Raw genomic sequence first — 24,279 nt, 5'->3', positions numbered from 1 at the left:
CTGAATTAAGCTTTTCTGTGATTTTGAAAACTGGACATTTGTTTGTCAATAATTGCTCCTATATTGTTTTAAAGTCAGTGAGATAGGATAACCAGACACATACGGTATCTGGGCTCTCAGTCTAAAGCTGGCATGCACTGCTCAGAGCTTCCACACAGGTGCAGGGCAGAGGCAGAGACCCATCCTTGGAATATTAATGAACATATCTCTCTCTTCCAGCGCATAGATACATCATCAGAGTGAGCCAGCATCCTCTGGGTCTCCAAGAAGATTTTAACAATGCTACTTTAGTGAATGCTTCCAGTCTGATACCTAAAGAGGCTGGCTCAAAAGAAACATTTAAATTCAAACCAGAAACTTTTAAAATAGCAAATGACACCCAGCTCTACATTGCAATCCAGGCATACAATGAAGCTGGTCTCACCTCTGAGGTCTCCAACATTGCACAGGCTGTCAAGTTTACTTCTCTAGAAGATAGTATCTCTGCACTGGGTGCTGATATTTCTGCAATCTCTATGACAGTTTGGGGGTTAGCTGTGATTTTTAACTCTATTTTAAACTAGAAGATACAATAGCACTAAAATGCAACCCTGTATATATTTGCTGACTGTTGCTTTAGAATGACTTTACTACACTCAAAGGCTGCCTGTCAACACTTGTAATATAGAAGTTCATATTCAAAGTTGAAAATCCCGAGTTACTAACAACATTCTTCTGCTATATGTAGATCAAGATTAACAGTTCCTCATTCAATTTCCTAATTGTTCCATTTACTATGGAAATTAGATATCCATTCCCTTTTCACAGTGTGATGCAGGTTCACTTTACAAAATATTACCAAAATAAAATTTGTATAAGTCAATTAAAGGGAATTATTCTTATATAATAGCAAACAATTTTATAGTAGAATTATTTGTAAGACAATTAATAAAGAATGCTACCTGCTTTTACAACTGAAATCAAGAGGGACTATGAAAGTAATTTGTAGGGCTGAAGAGATGGCTCAGTGGTTAAGAGCACTGATTGCTCTTCCAGAGGTCCTGAGTTCAATTCCCAGAAACCACATAGTAGCTCATAACCATCTGTAATGCGATCCAATGTCCTCTTCTGGTGTGTCTGAAGACAGCAACTGTGTATTCATACACATAAAAATAAATAAATAAATCTCAAAAAGAATTTCATCTATATCATCAAAAGGAATTTGTAGAGAAAAATGGTCAAAAGAGGTCATAAAATCAAATGATTTTGTCATTGGCTGAAGTTGTTTTATCAGTACACAAAGTGACTAGCAAGAATGTCTTTACCTATGAATTGCAGGCATCACACTGAGTCTGGTTCTGTCCTGGGACCATCATTTGATCTTAAGAGCATCAGCAAGATGTACAATTAGAATTGAGATTAATTTTTCACCTTTGTAGCTCTTGGATCTAGAGAAAAACTTGATATGTAGTAGATATTCAATAAATGTTTGGTAAATAATTAATGGTTGTTTTAGTTTTAAAGAAAAAAACAAATGGATCCAATCATATCAACAATGCCTCCATAATATCATGGGTATGTGAGAACTTAAATATATATGTTTTAATATTAACCTTAAATTATAAAATTAACCTTAAAATATAAAATTTCAAACATTTTTTAAAATATTTTTATTAGGTATTTTCCTCATTTACATTTACAATGCTATCCCAAAAGTCCTCCATATACCCCCCCCCCACTCCCCTACCCACCCACTCCCACTTTTTGGCCCTGACATTCCCCTGTACTGGGGCATATAAAGTTTGCAAGTCCAATGGGCCTCTCTTTCCAGTGATGGCCGACTAGGCCATCTTTTGATACATATGCAGCTAGAGTCAAGAGCTCCAGGGTACTGGTTAGTTCATAATATTGTTCCACCTATAGGGTTGCAGATCCCTTTAGCTCCTTGGGTACTTTCTCTAGCTTCTCCATTGGGGGCCCTGTGATCCATCCAATAGCTGACTTTGAGCATCCACTTCTGTGTTTGCTAGGCCCCGGCATAGTCTCACAAGAGACAGCTATACCTGAGTCCTTTCAGCAAAATCTTGCTAGTGTGTGCAATTGTATCAGCGTTTGGAAGCTGATTATGGGATGGATCCCCAGATATGGCAGTCTCTAGATGGTCCATCCTTTCGTCACAACTCCAAACTTTGTCTCTGTAACTCCTTCCATGGGTGTTTTGTTCCCAATTCTAACAAGGGGCAAAGTGTGTACATTTTGGTCTTTGTTCTTCTTGAATTTCATGCATTTAGCAAATTGTATCTTATATCTTGGGTATCCTAAGTTTCTGGGCTACTATTCACTTATCAGTGAGTACATATTGTGTGAGTTCCTTTGTGATTGGGTTACCTCACTCAAAATGATGTCCTCCAGGTCCATCCATTTGCCTAGGAATTTCATAAATCCATTCTTTTTAATAGCTGAGTAGTACTCCATTGTGTTGATGTACCACATTTTCTGTATCCATTCCTCTGTTGAGGGGCATCTGGGTTCTTTCCAGCTTCTGGCTATTATAAATAAGCCTGCTATGAACATAGTGAAGCATGTGTCTTTTATACCGATTGGGACATCTTCTAGATATATGCCCAGGAAAGGTATTGTGGGATCCTCCGGTAGTACTATGTCCAATTTTCTGAGGAACCGCCGCCAGACTGATTTCCAGAGTGGTTGTACAAGCTTGCAATCCCACCAACAATGGAGGAGTGTTCCTCTTTCTGCACATTCTCGCCAGCATCTGCTGTCACCTGAATTTTTGATCTTAGCCATTCTGACTGGTGTGAGATGGAATCTCAGGGTTGTTTTGATTTGCATTTCCCTGATGATTAATGATGTTGAACATTTTTTCAGGTGCTTCTTTGCCATTTGGTATTCCTCAGGTGAGAATTCTTTGTTCAGCTCTGAGCCCCATTTTGTAATGGGGTTATTTGATTTTCTGGAGCCCACCTTCTTGAGTTCTTTATATATATTGGATATTAGTCCCCTATCTGATTTAGGATAGGTAAAGATCCTTTCCGAATCTGTTGGTGGTCTTTTTGTCTTGTTGACAGTGTCTTTTGTCTTGCAGAAGCTTTGCAACTTTATGAGGTCCCATTTATCGATTCACAATCTTACTGCACAATCCATTGCTGTTCTATTCAGGAACTTTTCCCCTGTACCCAGATCTTCGAGGCTTTCTCCTCTATAAGTTTCAGTGTCTCTGGTTTTATGTGGAGTTCCTTAATCCACTTAGATTTGACCTTAGTACAAGGATATAGGAATGGAACAATTCGCATTCTTCTACATGGTAACCACCAGTTGTGCCAGCACCATTTGTTGAAAATGCTGTCTTTTTTCCACTGGATGATTTTAGCTCCCTTGCCAAAGATCAAGTGACCATAGGTGTGTGAGTTCATCTCTGGGTCTTAAATTCTGTTCCATTAGTCTACTTGTCTGTCACTATACCAATACCATGCAGTTTTGATCACAATTGCTCTGTAGTACAGCTTTAGGTCCGGCATGGTGATTCCACCAGAGGTTCTTTTATCCTTGAGAAGAGTTTTTGCTGTCCTAGGTTTTTTGTTATTCCAGATGAATCTGCTGATTGCCCTTTCTAATTCGTTGAAGAATTGAGTTGGAATTTTGATAGGATTGCATTGAATCTGTAGATTGCTTTTGGCAAGATAGCCATTTTTACAATGTTGATCCTGCCAATCCATGAGCATGGGAGATCTTTCCATCTTCTGAGATCTTCTTTAATTTCTTTCTTCAGAGACTTGAAGTTCTTATCATACAGATCTTTCACTTCCTTAGTTAGAGTCACGCCAAGGTATTTTATATTATTTGTGACTATTGAGAAGGGTGTTGTTTCCCTAATTTCTCTCTCAGCCTGTTTATCATTTGTGTACAGAAAGGCCATTGACTTGCTTGAGTTAATTTTATATCCAGCTACTTCATTGAAGCTGTTTATCAGGCTTAGGAGTTCTCTGGTGGAAGTTTTAGGGTCACTTATATATACTATGATATCATCTGCAAAAAGTGATATTTTGACTTCTTCCTTTCCAATTTGTATCCCCTTGATCTCCTTTTGTTGTCTAATTGCTCTGGCTAGGACTTCAAGTACAATGTTGAATGGGTAGGGCGAGAGTGGACAGCCTTGTCTAGTCCCTGATTTTAGTGGGATTGCTTCCAGCTTCTCACCATTTACTTTGATGTTGGCTACTGGTTTGCTGTAGATTGCTTTTATCATGTTTAGGTATGGGCCTTGAATTCCTGATCTTTCCAAGACTTTTATCATGAATGGATGTTGGATTTTGTCAAATGCTTTCTCAGCATCTGACGAGATGATCATGTGGTTTTTGTCTTTTAGTTTGTGTATATACTGGATTACGTTGATGGATTTCCGTATATTGAACCATCCCTGCATCCCTGGGATGAAACCTACTTGGTCAGGTTGGATGATTGTTTTGATGTGTTCTTGGATTCAGTTAGCGAGAACTTTATTGAGGAATTTTGCATCGATTTTCGTAAGGAAAATTGGTCTGAAGTTCTCTATCTTTGTTGGGTCTTTTTGTGGTTTAGGTATCAGAGTAATTGTGGCTTCATAGAATGAGTTGGGTAGAGTACCTTCTGTTTCTATTTTGTGGAATAGTTTTTGAAGAACTGGGATTAGATCTTCTTTGAAGGTCTGATAGAACTCTGCACTAAACCCTTCTGGTCCTGGGCTATTTTTGGTTGGAGACTCTTAATGACTGCTTCTATTTCTTTAGGGGATGTAGGACGGTTTAGATCATTAACCTGATTTTGATTTAACTTTGGTAACTGGTATCTGTCTAGAAATTTGCCCATTTCATCCAGTTTTTCCAGTTTTGTTGAGTTAGCCTTTTGTAGAAGGATCTGATGGTGTTTTGGATTTTTTCAGGATCTGTTGTTATGTCTCCCTTTTCATTTCTGATTTTGTTAATTAGAATGCTTTCCCTGTGCCCTTTAGTGGGAGTACTGGCTTCTGATGATGGTGAGTGGTCTTGGTTTCTGTTAGTAAGATTCTTAAGTTTACCTTTCGCCATCTGGTAATCTCTGGAGTTAGTTGTTATAACTTGTCTCTGTTTAGAGATTGTTCCTCTGGTGATTCTGTTACCCTCTATCAGCACTCCTGGAAGACTAGCTCTCTCCTCTGAGTTTCAGTGGTCAGAGCACTCTCTGCAGGCAAGCTCTCCTCTTACAGGGAAGGTGCACAGATATCTGGCGTTCGGACCTCCCTTCAGGCCGAAAATGAAGGCCCAAAACAGGAACTTTCCCAGAAGCTGTGTTGCTTTGGCCTATCCCAGAAGCTGTTAGCTTCTGTGTGCACACTCTCTCCTGTGCAGACTACTTTTCGGCGGAGTCCTGGAATCAAGATGGCTCCCTCCGTTCCTGAGGCAAAAGCCTCCCAGGCCAGGTGCACACCTCTCCTCTGGCCGGGAAGGTGGTCGGATGTCCGGAGCCTGAAAAGGATGCTGTCCCAGAAGCTGTCAGCTTCTCTGTGCACACTCTCACCTTTGCAGACTACTTTTCTACGGAGTCCCAAAACCCTCAAACATTTTTATTTACTTATTTATTTCTTTATCTGTTTGTTTTTTATTACCTCAATAGAATGTATAATCTATTCTTAAAATGAGGCTGATAGTGTTGCTATGGTAGGATCTTCCTGAGAAAGAAAGTTTTATTAGAGGAAAGCCTTTCTTTATAGACAAGATATCAAGAACTTTTTAAATATCTAAAAGGAAGAAGCACTATGAAATCAGAAAAATCAAGAAAACAAAATTTAAAAAACATATGAAAACCAATATTACCAAGTGGACTTCATGTTAGTGAGCCAAAGATTAGTTAATATGAAAATAGTATCTGTATAGGACCACATTAATCACTAAAAAAAATGTGTCAAGTTTTTTTTATTAGATATTTTCTTCATTTACTTTTCAAATGCTATCCCGAAAGTCCCCATATACCCTCCCCACGCCTTGCTTCCCTCCCCACCCACTCAACTTCTTGGACCTGGTGTTCCCCTGTACTGGGACATATAAAGTTTGTAAGACCAAGGGGCCTCTCTCCCAATGATGGCCTACAAGGCCATCTTCTACTACATATGCAGCTAGAGACACAAGCTCTGGGGTTACTGGTTACTTCATATTGTTGTTCCACCTATAGGGTTGCAGATCCCTTCAGCTCCTTGGGTGCTTTCTCTAGCTCCTCCATTGGGGGCCCTGTGTTCCATCCAATTGATGACTATGAGCATCCACTTCTGTATTTGCCAGGTACTGGCTTAGCCTCACAAGTGACAGCTATATCAGGGTCCTTTCATGTGTCAAGTTTTGATGAAACTCTCTGGGCGAGGGAGAGTTGTACTTGCCAAGTATAAAAAACATGCACACTGCTTACATGGATATGTGTATGTGTGTGCATATATGTGCATTTGTGTTCCGTAATCTGTGAAGAAAGATACTCACTAGATCTAGAAATGATGGTAGATGCCTGTAATCCCAGTACTTAGGAGACTGAGGCAACAGGATCTCAAGCTTGAGACCAGTGTGGGCTGCATGGTAAGACATCATCTCAAAATATCAAATAAACAGACAAACTGTAGATTAGTTTTCAGAATTAAACCAGAAGGCTGGAGAGATGCCTCTGCAGTTAAGAGCACTGGGATGTTCCTCCAGAGGACCAGGGTTCATCTGCAGCACCCCTGTGGAGACTCATAGCCTTATTCCTTAGGGAATACAACCTCCTCTTCTCTCCTCTGTGGGCACTATGCACATGTGCTGCACAGACACTCATGTAGGCAAAGCATCGATACACATGAGATTTTAAAATTAAGAAATAAAAGTAAAAATCTCTAAATATTCAACAGTAAGGACCTCCACAGTGAGAACGTGAGACACTCATTTGATCAGCCCTTCCACTGACCTGGTTACTTTCTGTTGCTGTAATGAAACATGGACTAAAACTTAGGGGGAAGAAGGGCTTGCTTGGTTTATATGTCCAGTCCCAGTCTATCAATGGAAGAACCCAGGGCGGGAACCATGGAGAAACTCTACTTACTGCCTTGCTCATTCTAACATGTTCAGCTGGCCAACCCAGAGCCACCCACACATGAGTGACACCATCCCCAGTGGACAGGGCCCTCCCCCATTTGTCATCAGTCAATAAAATGCCCTTAACTAGAGGAAACTCTTCAGTTGAGGCCTCCTCTTCCCAGGAGACACAAGTTTGTATCAAGATGACAAAAAAAAATCTTACCAGCATATACATAACTAAAGGGAATACATTAAACCTATTTCAAACACATAATACCAAGTAAGAAAACTCACAGAAGGGCAGATACGATGTTACATAACATACACAAAATAAAATATAAATAGTTCTATATTTGTTTGTGAATATAAAAAACACACTAAACTCTTCATGGAGATGCTCCCTTGAAGCTGGTGTTGGAGAAGTTGGACATCGCATGATAGAGGAGCTGAGATCTGAACTCTGGTCCTCTGTAAGAGCAGCAAAGGCTCTTAACTGCTGATCCACCCATAATGATATTGGTCTTGTTTCCTTGACAGAAGCAGTGATGTTTTAACTCTTCACGTTGGTTCAGTACAAAATAAGTTGTTGCAATTCTTAGGCTTTCAAAGAAAGCACAGTTTTTCATTTTTAAAATTACATATTAGTCTTTATACGTAAACTGTCTATTGACACATTCAGACATACACAGGCACTGACATTGGGTCATCCGTCATGACCCAAATATAACATTTTAGCTAAATTAATTTTGTGTTGCTCTCAGATTCACAAAAATAATACACACATTTATTAAACTATAAATGGCCACAGCAGATAGCATAAATTTTATTTATCTTTCATCTCCTCACCACAGGCAGACCTTAGGCTATATTTTCACTTCATCAATGAGAGAACTAAAGATCAGAGATACAAAATGACTTGCCCAAGATCAAACTAAGACCACAAACTGTGTTGCTGACAACCACAATCTGCATAATTACAAACATTGTGCTCATACCATGACTATCTAATCCATTCCACAAGTCAACACCTTCATCTGCCTGACATAAGCAAAATCCTGAGTGCTAACAACCCTCTCATTGTCAAAACACCTTTAGTTTTTAGAAATATGTATTTTTATAAATAATCACAAATAATTAATGGGTTAAAGTTTTAAAAATAGCTATTTAGTATCTTTAAAACCAAGTTTTCAGGATAATTATCTCATTTGGAATATTTTATTGAGATTGACTCTCTTTGTGTGTGTGTGTGTGTGTGTGTGTGTGTGTGTGTGTGTGCATGTGTGTGTGTAAGCATGTGGGCAAGCAAATATAGTGGTTAAAAGGCATCTTACAGAAACAGGTTCTTTACCTCTGCCCATGTGGGTCTTAGGAATCAAAGTCAGGACATCAGGCATGACAGCAAGTGCCCTTGCTGCCTGAGCCAGCTTGCCAATCACTTGAGGATAAACAGGATCCAACATTGAAATATTAGTAACAATTCTGCCTTGTATTTGGTACTTGTCTTAGTTAGGGTTTTACTGCTGTGAGCAGACATCATGACCAAAGCTAGTCTTATAAAAAGAACATTTAATTGGGGCTGGCTTACAGGTTCAGAGGTTCAGTCCATTATCATCAAGGTGGGAGCATGGCAGTATCCAGGCAGGCATGGTGTAGGCAGAGCTGAGAGTTCTACCTCTTCATCCAAAGGCTGCTAGTGGAAGAATGACTTCCAGGCAATTAGGGTGAGGGTCTTATGCCCACACCCACAGTGGACACACCTACTCCAACCAGGTCACACCTATTCCAACAAGGCCATACCTCCAAATGGTGCCACTCCCTGGTCCAAGAATATACAAACCATCACAGTACTCACTAAAATGTTACTAGCTTTTAGGTCTCAAAGATATTTTACAGTTGAGAGAGTTTAAGGCTTAATGAAAAACCCAAAATTTTTATACTACAAGAGAATTCTAACTTCCATACTGAATGTACAACCACAAAAAGCTATGACCTCAGTTTCAAACATATTGACAAAAACATTCTCTCTTTTCATTAGAGGAACATAGAAGCTTACAATAGCTTAACTGCATTTTTACTCAACACTTTAATTGTAAGACAATAAACTTTTTAGGCTTCTCTGACATCTATCTAGTAGAATCATCATAGACATTCAAAATATATAAAATACACACTTGTATTTTAAGTAAAAGATTAATAACTTAATCACTATTTTTTTTCTTCCTCAGCTAATTATTTCATTGTTGCTAATGCTGCTGGCGTTGTTTTGCAAACCAGCCAGTGGCTCACATGAACTGAGTTTCACCTGGGAGGCCAACCAGGCCTGAAAGAGAGGGAAACTAGGCAGGAGAGAGAGAGAGAGAGAGAGAGAGAGAGAGAGAGAGAGAGAGAGAGAGAGAGAGAGAAATGGAGCCAAGACAATATTCTGATCAAGGCTCAAATGTTTAATGGCGACTGCACTTATAAAAAGGGGGGTAGGGAGGCCCATTCCCTTAAATTCATCCTTGGAGCCTGGAACTAGCTGCAGGTGCTGACGTGCAGGATAGGGCATAGTCTCTGGAATAGCAGTATATTGAAGAGAAACATTGACAGTGGCTGAACAATAGAGTGATCCTGGGATAAAGGCTCCACCTTAGGTAATCTCCTTAGGGGCAGCAAGGTCAAGTTCTGGCTCAGCCAGCTTCAGGCTAAGAAAAGGTTACAAATTGTTATTTGAAACAGAGTTTTACTAAGTATGTCACCCTGGCTAGCCTGGAACTTTCTATGTAAACCAGGCTGGCCTGAAACAGAGATCCACCTACCTCTGCCTTTTGAGTGCTGGAATTAGAGGGTTGCACCACCACACTTAGCCATGTGAGACTTTAAATATTATAGGTTGTTTATCAACTCAAGATAACAAGAAACATCACTTAAGGTTTCTATACTTCACTCCGTTGACCTGGGTGACTAGGTAAACTATTAAATAAAATGTGCATGGTTTTCAAGTAGAGCAGCAGATTTTGCTCTTTATCCTAAGATTAGTAAAAAGACATTAGTGGTTGAAAGCAAAGGAGTAACTTAGTGAAAAAAAATGTTTAAGTTTGGAAGGGTTTTATAATTATGAGGTAACTAGAAGGCCTTGATGGCCTATTTCCTGAGACTAAGGAAATATTGTTAATTTTTCTTTAGATGCATAAATGGTATTACAGTAATATTTAACAAGAAAGTTCATACCATCTAATGGATAAGATGAAGAGAATTTTATGACACCTGTGCACAAGTAGACCCTTGGATGGAGGCAAGAGTGTTATAGAAAAGAATAAAGAAATGACAAGGGAGACCTTGGGAAATTTCCATTAGAGTCCAGGAAAATAGAGACATGGGGGCTGAGACCACATCAGAAGTGCTACCAGGCACTGCCAGAGGAACTCTCAGGAGAGGGCAGTCAAAGCATCACACAGGCAAAGCAGGAGAGGGTTCTTAAGGAAATAATGCAGGTAAAGTTAACACATCGAAGCAATACCTGGACAATGGGTAAATTCTCAACACACTGTCTTACGGTGATGAGTGAGATAAAAACAGTGTAGAAAAATTACTGCTGGAAGAAGAAAACGAAAATAGTTCTTGGGCACAGTGGTAGAAGGGGCCACGTTTGAGTGATCCAGGGTAAATGGAGATTCATAGGCACTGAGGCTGTAATTGCTAACCTTGTTTTCAAGGTTTTGACCTCTAAGGGAAGGAAGGAGATGAGAAGAGGGCCAGGGTTGTGAGGGTGACTAGCAGCAGTGTCTGTGGTTGTGACAATGAGAGAACTGAGGTTCCATTCAGGAGGTCCTGGCTTACATATTCAAGTGCTGGTAAGAATTCTGTAGGAAAGGGGAACAAATGAAAAGATAAGTACATACATTCGACAGTAGTAAAGGCAGAATTCAAGGCACTGGGAAAGGCCTGGTTGCTGACGACAGAGGACGTTTTTATTGTCCCAGGAGCGAGAGGGTCAAGTGTACACAGGATGGGAAGGGCCTTTCCCTGCTCCCTTCCCCAGGAACGAACAGAACAGTTGTCTGGGCTGAGCAGGACCCCAGCACCTAGGAGACTAGGCAAGAGGATTACACTGTCGGGGCCAGCCTAAGCCAGAGAGACGCTGTCTCCAAAGCAGACAAATAAAAAGAGAAAAAAAGAAATATTCATACAAAGCAACTGTATGCCCCCTCCCCAGTACCCTCTCCCACCTGTCCCTCTGTCTGTCCATCCCTCATTCTCTCACCCCGTTGCTCTCATGCTTACATTTAGACCTGTGTCACACATGCTTCATCTATATTTACAGAGAGAGACAGAAACAAATGTCACCACTGGCTAACTCTGAGTATCTGAGTGACTGGCAGCTCTCATCCCACTGCATTTCTGTGCTATTTGGGTATTTTAATGGCCATACATTGAAGCCATTAAGTCAGTAAAGTATTTGTCTTAAAATCCAAAAGTGATGTAAGCCAGAAACATGATGTGCATGTGAGCATGTATACACACATCATCTAAGACACATCCATGTCAGACAAACCTATACACAGACAGAAACTGAAAACACAAGCAGTACAGAAAGCTACAAATTCAAAGTCAACACCTCCTCCCACCCTTTCTTCTCCAGCATCCTCACAGACTCTGCCAGCAGCCAACAAAGCACACATATAGTGGAGAGTCGGCAAAGGACCAGAGTTCAGTTCTCAGTGATCCTGGGTGGGAAGTAACCGTGGGAAGCTACAGGGTCTATAGCTATGCTGATTTCTCCTCTGGCTTCTGAGTGCACCAGGCACACAAGTGGTCCGTGGACATATATGCAGGCAAAACACTCAAATACAAATTTTTTTAAAATCTTTCTACAGTGTCTAACGTACAGATACTCTTGACTACTATTGTTCCCTATTAATATATAGTAAAATCCTCACAAATAATTCAACTTTTAGTTTTTGTCTATAATGGCATTAAATAGCAAAAAATACTGTCACAGGCCAAATGATAGACAACAGAAGAAACCACAGTTTATTTTATCTCCTTTTAACAGGGTCAACGTTCACCCATCCACTCCACCCCAGTTTTTCCTGTAAGTTTTTTCTTTCAGTTGTGACTGGAACCGATGGCCTAACACTTACACTTGGAAAATTCTACCCACTGAGCTCCAGCCTCAGAATTTCCTCGTGATTTTTTTTTAATTATATAACTGACCTAAAACCTGCAGAGAGGATCCAGAGAGCGTGAGACTCCTTTCATTCTTGCATGACAGCCGCAGAGCAAATATCAACAGCTGCGTCTCCTGTAACTATTCTCTCCTTCTTCGCTAGCACAAGCTCTGTCTTGTCCAAGACAACAATACATACTGTTAAAGACAAGACCTACCATTCTCTCACAAATGCTCTTAGTTTTTTTTTTTTAACAGAGCACATTTCCTTTATTAGATCAAACTGCCATTGCGAGGACCTAAATGGCCCAGTTCTCACTAATAATGTGAAAATGAAAGTTTGCGAGCTGAGAGTTATGGAATGCTTGATTTAAAGGAGAAAGGGACACTGAGCTGGTGTGTACTTTTGCCTTTTCCCTTCATTTCCTTTCTAATTTGAGAACATATGTGTGATACCTAGAGGTTCCAGAGGCATCTTGAAACACCAAAATGAAAGTTACATGATAAGAACTGTAAAACAGGATCTATCGGACAGTGGTTTGGTCTTTGCTGTCAGGATACTTAATTTTTTCTTGTTCTTTCTTCTTTGCACATGATTACTTAACAAACCACAACCAACAGCAATAAACTGTGTCTCATTTAAATTTAAAGCACCTTTAGCTGGATAGTTCTTCATTCTGACATCGCACTATGAAGCAAACATACCATTTGCTTACATAGGACATCAAACTAATATGATCTAACAAAATTGGTTGTTATTACTTCACCATGCCATTTTTCCATGCAAAATGATGCACTCATGTATCATTAATAAAATGGTAAATATTAAACATGAATGACTTTTTAAGGCAAGATCCGTTTATCCCAAGATACATAGCAGAAAATGACCTCTAACTCCTGCTCTGCCTGCCCCTCATCTCAATTGTTGATATCATAGATATATGTCACCATATCTATTCTATGAATTGCTGGGGATCAAACCTAGGGTTTGGTGCATAAGGAGCACCATTACTGTGCTGTATCACAGACATGAATAACTTCATAATTCTCAAAGTAGTTCTAATTTTGCAGATCTTTAGACTGGATCTTGGAGACCTTCAATAAGCAATGCACTACATTTTGAGGTACATTATCCCAGGATAACCTAGGTTTACCAGTGAGTTTATGTTGGGAGCAACTTTCTTTTGAGACATATTAGAGGAGCTGACTGGTTTTGTGTGTCCACTTGACACAGCTGGAGTTATCACAGAGGAAGGAGCTTCCCTTGAGGAAATGCCTCCATGAGATCCAGCTATAAGGCATTTTCTCAATTAATGATCAAGGGTGGGAGGGCCCACTGTGGGTGGTGCCATCCCTGGGCTGGTAGTCTTCAGTTCTATAGGAAAGCAAGCTGAGCAAGCCAGGGGAAGCAAGCCAGTAAGTAACATCCCTCCATGCCCTCTGCATCAGCTCCTGTTTCCTGATCTAATGAGTTCCAGTCAAAACTTCCTTTGGTAATGAATAGCAATGTGAAAGGGTAAGCTGAATAAACCCTTTCCTCTGAAATTTGCTTCTTGGTCATGATGTTTGTGCAGGAATAGAAACCCTAAGACATTAGATTTGGAGTCCCACAGCACCCAAAGGAGGCTCCACTTCCAAGCACTCTCGCATACTCAGGATCACAGGATCAGAGGATCCCAGGAGCTTAATCATACCAGGTTCTCAGGGTCACAGAGGCAGCTTGACTCCCAGGAACTCTGACACACCCAGAATCTCAGGATCACAGTATCCCAGAATCAGAGGATCACAAAGATAGCTGGACTCTGAAGAGTTCTGACATAACCTGGATAACAGGAAGGACAGACTTCAGTCAGATATATAGAGGACAGATAGCACTAGAGATAATCAGATGGCAGGAGGCAAGCATAAGGACATAAGCAACAAAAACCAAGGTTACTTGGCATCATCAGAATGCAATTCTCCTACCATAGCAAGTCCTGGATACACCATCACACCAGAAAAGCAAGACTCTAAAATCACTTCTCATGACAATGATAGAGGACATTAAGAAGGACATAAATAAATCCCTTAAACAAATACAGGAGAACACAGGTAAACAGGAAGAAGCCCATCGGGAGGGAACACAAAAATCCCTTAAAAAATTACAGGAAAACACAATCAAACAGGTGAAGGAAATGAACAAAGCCATCCAAGATATAAAAATGGAAATAGAAACAATAAATAAATCAAAAAGGGAGACAACCCTGGAGTTAGGAAACTTAGGAAAGAGATCAGGAGTCATAGATGCAAGCGTCACCAGAAAAATACAAGATATGGAAGAGAATCTCGGGTGCAGAAGATACCATAGAAAACATTGACACAACAGTCAAAGAAAATGCAAAATGTAAAAAGCTCCTAACCTAAAACATCCAGGAAATCCAGAATCCAATGAGAAAACCAAACATAAGCATAATAGATATAGAGGAAAGCAAAGATTCCCAACCTAGTAAATATCTTCATCAAATTTATTGAAGAAAACCTCCCAAGCCTAAGGAAAGAGATGCCCATGAACATACGAGAAGCCTACAGAACTCCAAATAGACTGGACCAGAAAAGAAATTCCTCCTGTCACATAATAATCAAAACACCAAATGCATTAAACAAAGAAAGAATTTTAAAAGCAGTAAGGGGAAAAGGTCAAGTAAATATAAAGGCAGACCTATCAGAATTACACCACAGTTCTCAACGGAGACTATAAAAGCTAGAAGATCTTGGGCAGATGTCATACAGACCCTAAGAAAAAATAAATACCAGCCCAGACTACTATACCCAACAAAACTCTCAATTACCCTACACAGAGAAAACAAGATATTCCATGAAAAGCCAAATTTATATAATATCTTTCCACAAATCCAGCCCTCCAAAGGATAATAGAAAACACCAACATAAGGAGGGAAACTACACCCTAGAAAAAGCAAGAAAATAATCTTTCAACAAACCCAAAAGAAGATAGCCACACAAACATAATTCCACCTCTAACAACAAAAATAACAGGAAGTAACAATCACTTTTCCTTAATATCTCTAAATATCAATGAACTCAATTCTCCAATAAAAATATATAGACTAACAGAATGTACATGTAAACAGGATTCAGCATTTTGCTGCATACAAGAAATGCACCTCAGTGACAAAGACAGACACTACCTCAGAGTAAAAGGCTAAAAAATAATTTTCCAAGCAAACGGTTCCAAGAAACAAGCTGGAGTAGCCATTCTAATATGAAATAAAATCAACTTTCAACCAAAACTTATCAAAAAGAATAAGAAAGGTCGAAGGAAAAACCTACCAAGATGAACTGTCAATTCTGAACGTCTATGCTCCAAATGCAAGGGCACCCGCATTCATAAAGAAACTTTGCTAAAGCTCAAAGCACACATCACACCCCACACAATAATAGTGGGAGACTTAAACACCCCACTTTCAGCAATGGACAGATCATGGAAACAAACTAAACAGAGACACAGTGAAACTAACATAATTTATGAACCAAATGGATCTAATAGATATTTATAGAACATTTCATCTTAAAGCAAAATAATATACCTTCTTCTCAGCACCTCATAGTACCTTCTCCAAGATTGACCATATAATTGGTCACAAAACAGACCTCAACAGAAACAAGAAGATTGGAATAATCCCATGCACCCTACCAGATCACCACGGTCTTAAATTCCAACAAAAACAACAGAAAACACACATACACATGGAAGCTGAACAACACTCTACTCAATGATAACATGGTCAAGAAAGAAATAAAGAAATACATTATAGACCTTTTAAAATTTAATGAAAATGAAGGCACAACATACCCAAACTTATGGGACACAATGAAAGCAGTGGTAAGAGGAAAACTCATAGCTCTGAGTGCCACCAAAAAGGAACTGGAGAGAACTTACTCTAGCAGCTTGACAGCATACCTGAAAGCTCTACAACAAAAAGCAAATACACCAAAGAGGAGTAGAGGGCAGGAAATAATCAAACTCAGGGTTGATCAAAATCAATCAAATAGAAACAAAAAGAACTATACAAAGAGACAAAACCAGGAGCTGGTTCTTTGAAGAAATCAACAAGATAGATAACCCCTTAGCCAGACTAACCAAAGGACACAGAGACAGTATCCAAAATAATAAAATCAGAAATGAAAAAGGAGACATAACAATGGAAACTGTGGAAATCCAAATTCATCAGATCCTACTATAACAAAGTTTATACTCAACTAAATTAGAAAATCTAGATAAAATGGACAATTTTTCTAGACACATACCAGCTGCCAAAATTAAAACAGGATCAGATAAACCATCTAAACGGTCCCATAACACCTAAAGAAATTGAAGCAGTCATCAACAGTCTTCCAACCAAAACCAAAAACAAAACAAAACAAAAACAACAAATACAAAAAACAGGACCAGATGGGTTTAGTGGAGAATTCTATCAAACCTTTTTTTTTTAATTACAAACAAACAACAAAACAAACTTCAGAACATACTTAAAATGCAAGCTGACATATTTATACACTGTTCTTATTAGCTGTTGGCAGGGCTAAGACACAGATATTCAGAAATCATGGTTTAGTGGAATTACTACTGGGTGTGACTGAACACAATCCTTAAAATATCTTCAGGGCTCACAGGTCAGAAGGTGTAGGGCCTTGTGGGGGGAGGGGCGTAGGATGGACTGCCAAGGCACAGCCCATGTATTCTTGAGTCGTTCAGCATCACCACGAAGTATTTCTGGACAAATCCAATTAATAACGCAGATCAAGTGCTGAATTTCTTAATAGCAGATTTGTTTAAATATACAAGAATTGCTCAGTCCATTTTATTCTGCTGTGGTATTAAACTCCTGTAAGTTCAATCCACCCCATTACAATGTCTTTCCTATGAATCCTTTGGGGATATGTAGCCTTTGATTCACAGTTTGCAGTACAAATACCCTGATATATCATTTATTTGCTATCAAGTATTAAATTATTATGCTTTTAAAATTCAATGTCTTTAAACCAAATTTGTAATTAGCATTGCTTGGAGCAGTTCAGAGCATTGTGTTTCTGTCTTCCTCCTCCACCTCCTCTTCTCCCTCCAGACTCTGATCTTGGAACAAACTTCTAGGGATAAGAACTTAGGCTCTTTTGGCATGCAGCATTTCAACGAGAAGGTTATTATAGGGCACAGCTAGTCTTCTGCCTGCTTGCTGATTGCCCGGATTTCTGGTAGTCGAAGAAGTAGCTGTTCAAATTTCTCAGTTTGTTGTGGGTAGTTGCAAACTGTGTAGTCCAGCAGGGTGGTGTTCACCTGCTCTTGGACACCTTCCACCAGCTGGAAGTTCTCAAGATTCTTGACATCTCAGCTGAACAGCACCAGGAACTTCAGACACACAAACTCTCGATGATCGAACTGAAGGAAATGGAGTCTCACTACAAGCTCCTGTGTGAGACTCAGGAAGTTGTCAAATGTGATTTCTGTGTTTGAGATGATGATTCTCCAGTAACCAGGAAGATTGTCCCTTCCTTCCCACGAGCCACTTATCAGTAAATGTGATTGGGGATCAAGAGCTCACTCCAGCAGTTCTGAAGCAGTTTCAAGCAGTTTCATCAACCTTCAGTTCCCTGAAGAAGATACTACTCCTGGCCCAGTCAACAATGGAGAACAGGATCTGGTCTACCATTTTGCACAAGAGTCCAAATGTGCTCAGCTTTTCCTGCCTGTTACTCTGCTCTTGCTGGAGGTAAGTCATGATCTTTGCTTGAATTCGAGGCTCGTCTGGTTCACACTTCAAAAGTTCCAGTCTCAGGTGTGGGATGCTGGCTGGGGAGCTTGTCTGGTAACCATCCATGTAGGAGTAGCCCATCACTGACTCAGGACAGCTGGGGTAGGGGTCTGGCTACTCAGTCTTGATGGCCAAACTAGGAAAGTGACCATATGGTTGGTAACCATGCAGGCTGCCATGAGGTGGCATTGTCATGCTAATGGAAGATGTGACAAAGGGACTTCTGTCATAGTCTGTTGGAGGCAAGGCTACATGACTCAGAGGTAGGCCTTTGAAGGTAGAATGAATGTTCTGAATTGCAGAGGTCAGGTCTGAGGGCATTATTTGGATCACCTGAGACATGACTTCCAGTTTAAGTTTGTTGAATCAAATGAGGGCTTTCTTCTGTTTCTTCGGGGCCCTGTCTCTCATGTACATTGACCCAAACTTATTTCTGCCTCCTTGCATGCAGTCAGCACTTACAGCTTACAGCTTCATTCCAACATCAATACATTTTTTTTAATGACAGTAAGGACAGTGTTTTCTCTGTATTTTGGCAATTTGGCAATTCTGGTTCTCTATGCACATGTACCTTTTTTGGTTTTGGACAGTTCAATTAAAAAAAACCCTGGAAGTTTTCAAAGGCAAGGAGACCGTAATGATACCCAGGTACTTTATCATCACACACAGGACAAAGCAATTCCAGATCTTCATCATAGGAGTAATTCACCATTTAAATTGAGACACTTCCTGTGATCTTCCCTTGTATATATTTGGCCATTCTATTCAGTCTTTTCCCTCCACACAGGAGTATGTGCATAAGAGCTCGAACAATCTTGCATGTTTTCTGGCATCTGCCCCTGTTCCCCATGTGATCAGACCAGTCCTGGGGCTTCTGTCTCCACTTTGGGCAGCATTACAAGGCAGATGCAGGCGGGAATAGGATGTCAGTGTCAGTCAGGAAGCCGAGCACCGGTTTTCCCGGAGTTGTTCCTCAAGTTTGGGGGAGTGGTGAGTCTCTGATCCTGGTGCAGTGTAGTTGCCAGTGGCCACGGGTTACTGGATTTCTGAAAGAAAAGATGGGGTTGGGTGGGAAAGGCAGTGAAAGAAATAATAAGCCAAGACAAAATTATCTGATCAAGACCCGATGTTTACTTATGAGTCTGAGCTTATAAACTGGGGGTTGGGGTGGGGTGGGGGGACCTCACCCCCCACCATGCCAGGATCTTCTAGTCACTTTGTCAGAATCTTTCAGGAAAACAAGCTCAGCTGCTCAGCAGGTAGCTTCTTGCAGGAAGCTGCAGATGTGGCAGACACAAGACTTTACCTAGGTCGGAAAACTCCACTGTAGGTGAGATAGCAACTGTGACAAGGTCTGAGCCAGCCTGCTCAAGTCTGGGGGGAGGGCACAGGTCCTCCCTTTTTATTTATTAAAACTTAGCTGGACTGGTACATAAAATTTACTTATGTTCCATGGTCCTGCCTGGGAATTGTGGTTGCTGTCAGTCACGCCTGTATTAGGACTGAATTTATTGGACTCTTTCTGACCCATCTTGGAGGACATGTGCAGCTTCTTTGTATTTATTTGCACAAACACAGCCTTTTAGCATTTATTATAAATAAATGTGACCTCTTGGCACATGCCTCTCTATTAAGTTGAAAAGAATCATAGACCAGTGGCCCATCTTTGGCTGCCAGCCCTCATAGCACACCATTTTCCCATTCAGACCAAAGCCAAAATATGCACTCAATGAATCTCATCATAGCAATGAATAACTGCCATCTGAGCTTTGCTGAAGGTGAGCCTGTATGGAGGTAACCAACCTGCTTGAAATACAAAGTCAAAAGTTAAAGGCAACAGGGTTGTTCGGCACCTCTCCACAAGATTTATAGCTATTTGTTCTCCACTGACTTCAGGATCTATGTCTATTTGTATTCAGCTGGGCTAGTACTTTCCCACAGAGACCAAAACTTAATGCCAGCAAGCACTTAAGACAGTTGATGTTCAAACAAGGTCCCTCCCAACACCAGTGTGGGGAAGGTGACTTTGAGAATAAACAGAAAACTGTTATGTCTCAGGTAAATACTGGCGGCTAGGCTGCAAGTTAACTCTGCTGGCTAATAAAGATTTTTTAGCGATCATCACAATTGGAATCTCCAATATTGAATTTATTTCTAGACCAGTCCATGATTGAGTCAGGATAACTGGTCACGTTAAAGGAAAAAGAAGAGTCATTATAAATCCTCCTCTTGATTAATTTTTCTAAATCAGTTTCCAAGGTCTCTATGTTCTCTGTCCCAAAGGTCTAAATGTTTGAAGCAAGGCAGCTTAGCTTGTTTAATCTGAGACATAGGTAAGCAAAAGTGGGTCAAGAACATATACCCAATACAGCTTCCCTGTCACATTGTCAGCATTATCCTTTGTGTCATTATGTCACACCAATCACTCTGGGGGCTAGCAAGCTCTTGCAGCATTCGGTGAGAAAAACACAAACATGTCCTCTTCCCCATATCATCCATGTGCCAATAAGTGGATCCTTCCATCTCACCTAGGCATGAGTGTCCCTAAATGTAGGATGCTATAGACACTCAGTAAAGAGCTCTTTGGCATTCGATTTTTAAAATTTTTAAAATAAAAAGTGTGATTTAAATAATGTCCTCAGGGATATAATTTCCCCATTTTTTGTTTTTTAAGAAGATATTGTTTTAAAGTTCCACAATACCTTGTCCTTGAGAATTATAAAAATAATCCCAGGGATGCAGGGATGGTTCAATATACGGAAATCCATCAATGTAATCCTGTATATACACAAACTCAAAGACAAAAACCACATGATCATCTCATTAGATGCTGAGAAAGCATTTGACAAAATCCAACATCCACTCATGATAAAAGTCTTGGAAAGATCAGGAAGGCCCATACCTAAACATGATAAAAATCAATCTACAGCAAAACAGTAGCCAACATCAAAGTAAATGGTGAGAAGCTGGAAGCAATCCGACTAAAATCAGGGACTAGACAAGGCTGTCCACTCTCGCCCTACCCATTCAACATTGTACTTGAAGTCCTAGCCAGAGCAATTAGACAACAAAAGGAGATCAAGGGGATACAAATTGGAAGGGAAGAAGTCAAAATATCACTTTTTGCAGATGATATGATAGTATATATAAGTGACCCTAAAACTTCCACCAGAGAACTCCTGCAGATGATATGATAGTATATATAAGTGACCCTAAAAATTCCACCAGAGAACTCCTAAACCTGATAAACAGCTTCGGTGAAGTAGCTGGATATAAAATAAACTCAAACAAGTCAATGGCCTTTCTCTACACAAAGAATAAACAGGCTGAGAAAGAAATTAGGGAAACAACACCCTTCTCAATAGTCACAAATAATATAAAATATCTTGGCATGACTCTAAATAAGGAAGTGAAAGATCTGTATGATAAAAACTTCAAGTCTCTGAAGAAAGAAATTAAAAAAGATCTCAGAAGATGGAAGGATCTCCCATGCTCATGGATTGGCAGGATCAACATTGTAAAAATGGCTATCTTGCCAAAAGCAATCTACAGATTCAATGCAATCCCCATCAAAATTCCAACTCAATTCTTCAACGAATTAGAAGGAGCAATTTGCAAATTCATCGGGAATAACAAAAAACCTAGGATAGCAAAAACTCTTCTCAAGGATAAAAGAACCTCTGGTGGAATCACCATGCCTGACCTAAAGCTTTACTACAGAGCAATTGTGATAAAAACTGCATGGTACTGGTATAGAGACAGACAAGTAGACCAATGGAATAAAATTGAAGACCCAGAAATGAACCCACACACCTATGGTCACTTGATCTTCGACAAGGGAGCTAAAACCATCCAGAAGAAGAAAGACAGCATTTTCAACAATTGGTGCTGGCAAAACTGGTTGTTATCGTGTAGAAGAATGCGAATCGATCCATACTTATCTCCTTGTACTAAGGTCAAATCTAAGTGGATCAAGGAACTTCACATAAAACCAGAGACACTGAAACTTATAGAGGAGAAAGTGGGGAAAAGCCTTGAAGATATGGGCACAGGGGAAAAATTCCTGAACAGAACAGCAATGGCTTGCGCTGTAAGATCGAGAATTGACAAATGGGACCTAATGAAACTCCAAAGTTTCTGCAAGGCAAAAGACACCGTCAATAAGACAAAAAGACCACCAACAGATTGGGAAAGGATCTTTACCTATCCTAAATCAGATAAGGGACTAATATCCAACATATATAAAGAACTCAAGAAGGTGGACTTCAGAAAATCAAATAACCCCATTAAAAAATGGGGCTCAGAACTGAACAAAGAATTCTCACCTGAGGAATACCGAATGGCAGAGAAGCACCTGAAAAAATGTTCAACATACTTAATCATCAGGGAAATGCAAATCAAAACAACACTGAGATTCCACCTCACACCAGTCAGAATGGCTAAGATCAAAAATTCAGGTGACAGCAGATGCTGGCGTGGATGTGGAGAACGAGGAACACTCCTCCATTGTTGGTGGGAATGCAAGCTTGTACAACCACTCTGGAAATCAGTCTAGCGGTTCCTCAGAAAATTGGACATAGTACTACCAGAGGATCCCGCAATACCTCTCCTGGGCATATATCCAGAAGATGCCCCAACTGGTAAGAAGGACACATGCTCCACTATGTTCATAGCAGCCTTATTTATAATAGCCAGAAGCTGGAAAGAACCCAGATGCCCCTCAACAGAGGAATGGATACAGAAAATGTGGTACATCTACACAATGGAGTACTACTCAGCTATTAAAAAGAATGAATTTATGAAATTCCTAGCCAAATGGATGGACCTGGAGGGCATCATCCTGAGTGAGGTAACACAATAATAAAGGAACTCACACAATATGTACTCACTGATAAGTGGATATTACCCCAAAACCTAGGATACCCAAGATATAAGATACAATTTCCTAAACACATGAAACTCAAGAAAAATGAAGACTGAAGTGTGGACACTATGCCCCTTCTTAGAAGTGGGAACAAAACACCCTTGGAAGGAGTTACAGAGACAAAGTTTGGAGTTGAGATAAAAGGATGGACCATGTAGAGACTGCCATATCCAGGGATCCACCCCATAATCAGCATCCAAATGTTGACACCATTGCATACACTAGCAAGATTTTATGGAAAGGACCGAGATGTAGCTGTCTCTTGTGAGACTATGCCGGGGCCTAGCAAACACAGTAGTGGATGCTCACAAGCAGCTAATGGATGGATCACAGGGCCCCCAATGGAGGAGCTAGAGAAAGTACCCAAGGAGCTAAAGGGATCTGCAACCCTATAGGTGGAACAACAATATGAACTAACCAGTACCCCGGAGCTCTTGACTCTAGCTGCATATGTATCAAAAGATGGCCTAGTCGGCCATCACTGGAAAGAGAGGCCCATTGGACATGCAAACTTTATATGCCCCAGTACAGGGGAACGCCAGGGCCAAAAAGGGGGAGTGGGTGGGTAGGGGAGTGGGGGTGGGTGGCTATGGGGGACTTTTGGTATAGCATTGGAAATGTAAATGAGCTAAATACCTAATAAAAAATGGAAAAGGAAAAAAAAAGAAAGAAATTAAAGAAGATCTCAGAAGATGGAAAGATCTCCCATGCTCATGGATTGGCAGGATCAACATTGTAAAAATGGCTATCTTGCCAAAAGCAATCTACAGATTCAGTGCAATCCCCATCAAAATTCCAACTCAATTCTTCAACGAATTAGAAAGGGCAATCGGCAGATTCATCTGGAATAACAAAAAAACGAAAATAGCAAAAAATCTTCTCAAGGATAAAAGAACCTCTGGTGGAATCACCATGCCGGACCTAAAACTGTACTACAGAGCAATTGTGATCAAAACTGAATGGTACTGGTATAGTAACAGACAAGTAGAAGAATGGAACAGAATTGAAGACCCAGAGATGAACTCACACACCTATGGTCACTTGATCTTTGACAAGGGAGCTAAAACCATCCAGTGGAAAAAAGACAGCATTTTCAACAAATGGTGCTGGCACAACTGGCGGTTATCATGTAGAAGAATACGAATTGATCCATTTCTATCTCCTTGTACTAAGGTCAAATCTAAGTGGATTAAGGAACTCTACATAAAACCAGAGACACTGAAACTTATAGAGGAGAAAGTAGGTAAAAGTCTCGAAGATATGGGTACAGGGGAAAAATTTCTGAATAGAACAGCAATGGCTTGTGCTGTAAGATCAAGAATCGATAAATGGGACCTCATAAAATTGCAAAGC

The 24,279-nt window shown here is 40.2% G+C and overlaps 1 protein-coding gene and 1 pseudogene across 3 annotated transcripts in view; one reads left to right on the top strand and one right to left on the bottom strand.

The window, feature by feature from the left end:
- Positions 1-17,461, top strand: part of Clca3a2 (chloride channel accessory 3A2) — a 39,043-nt gene extending 21,582 nt beyond the window's left edge. The window contains exon 14 of one of the 3 annotated variants that reach the window (XM_017319812.2): positions 17,319-17,461. In XM_017319812.2, the coding sequence (XP_017175301.1) occupies positions 17,319-17,344 (26 nt within the window). In that variant the 3' untranslated portion in view covers positions 17,345-17,461. Of the gene's footprint in view, positions 1-219; positions 1,484-12,081; positions 12,846-17,318 lie in introns of those variants that run through there. The other 2 variants (XM_017319811.2, NM_030601.3) reach the window with 2 other exon arrangements.
- Gm17743 (predicted gene, 17743) lies at positions 16,674-19,015 on the bottom strand (annotated as a pseudogene).

This window comes from Mus musculus, chromosome 3, assembly GCF_000001635.26.
Source record: "Mus musculus strain C57BL/6J chromosome 3, GRCm38.p6 C57BL/6J".
NCBI lineage: Eukaryota > Metazoa > Chordata > Mammalia > Rodentia > Muridae > Mus > Mus musculus.
Note: the sequence above shows the minus strand (reverse complement) of the source record. Positions and strands in the feature narration are given on the sequence as shown.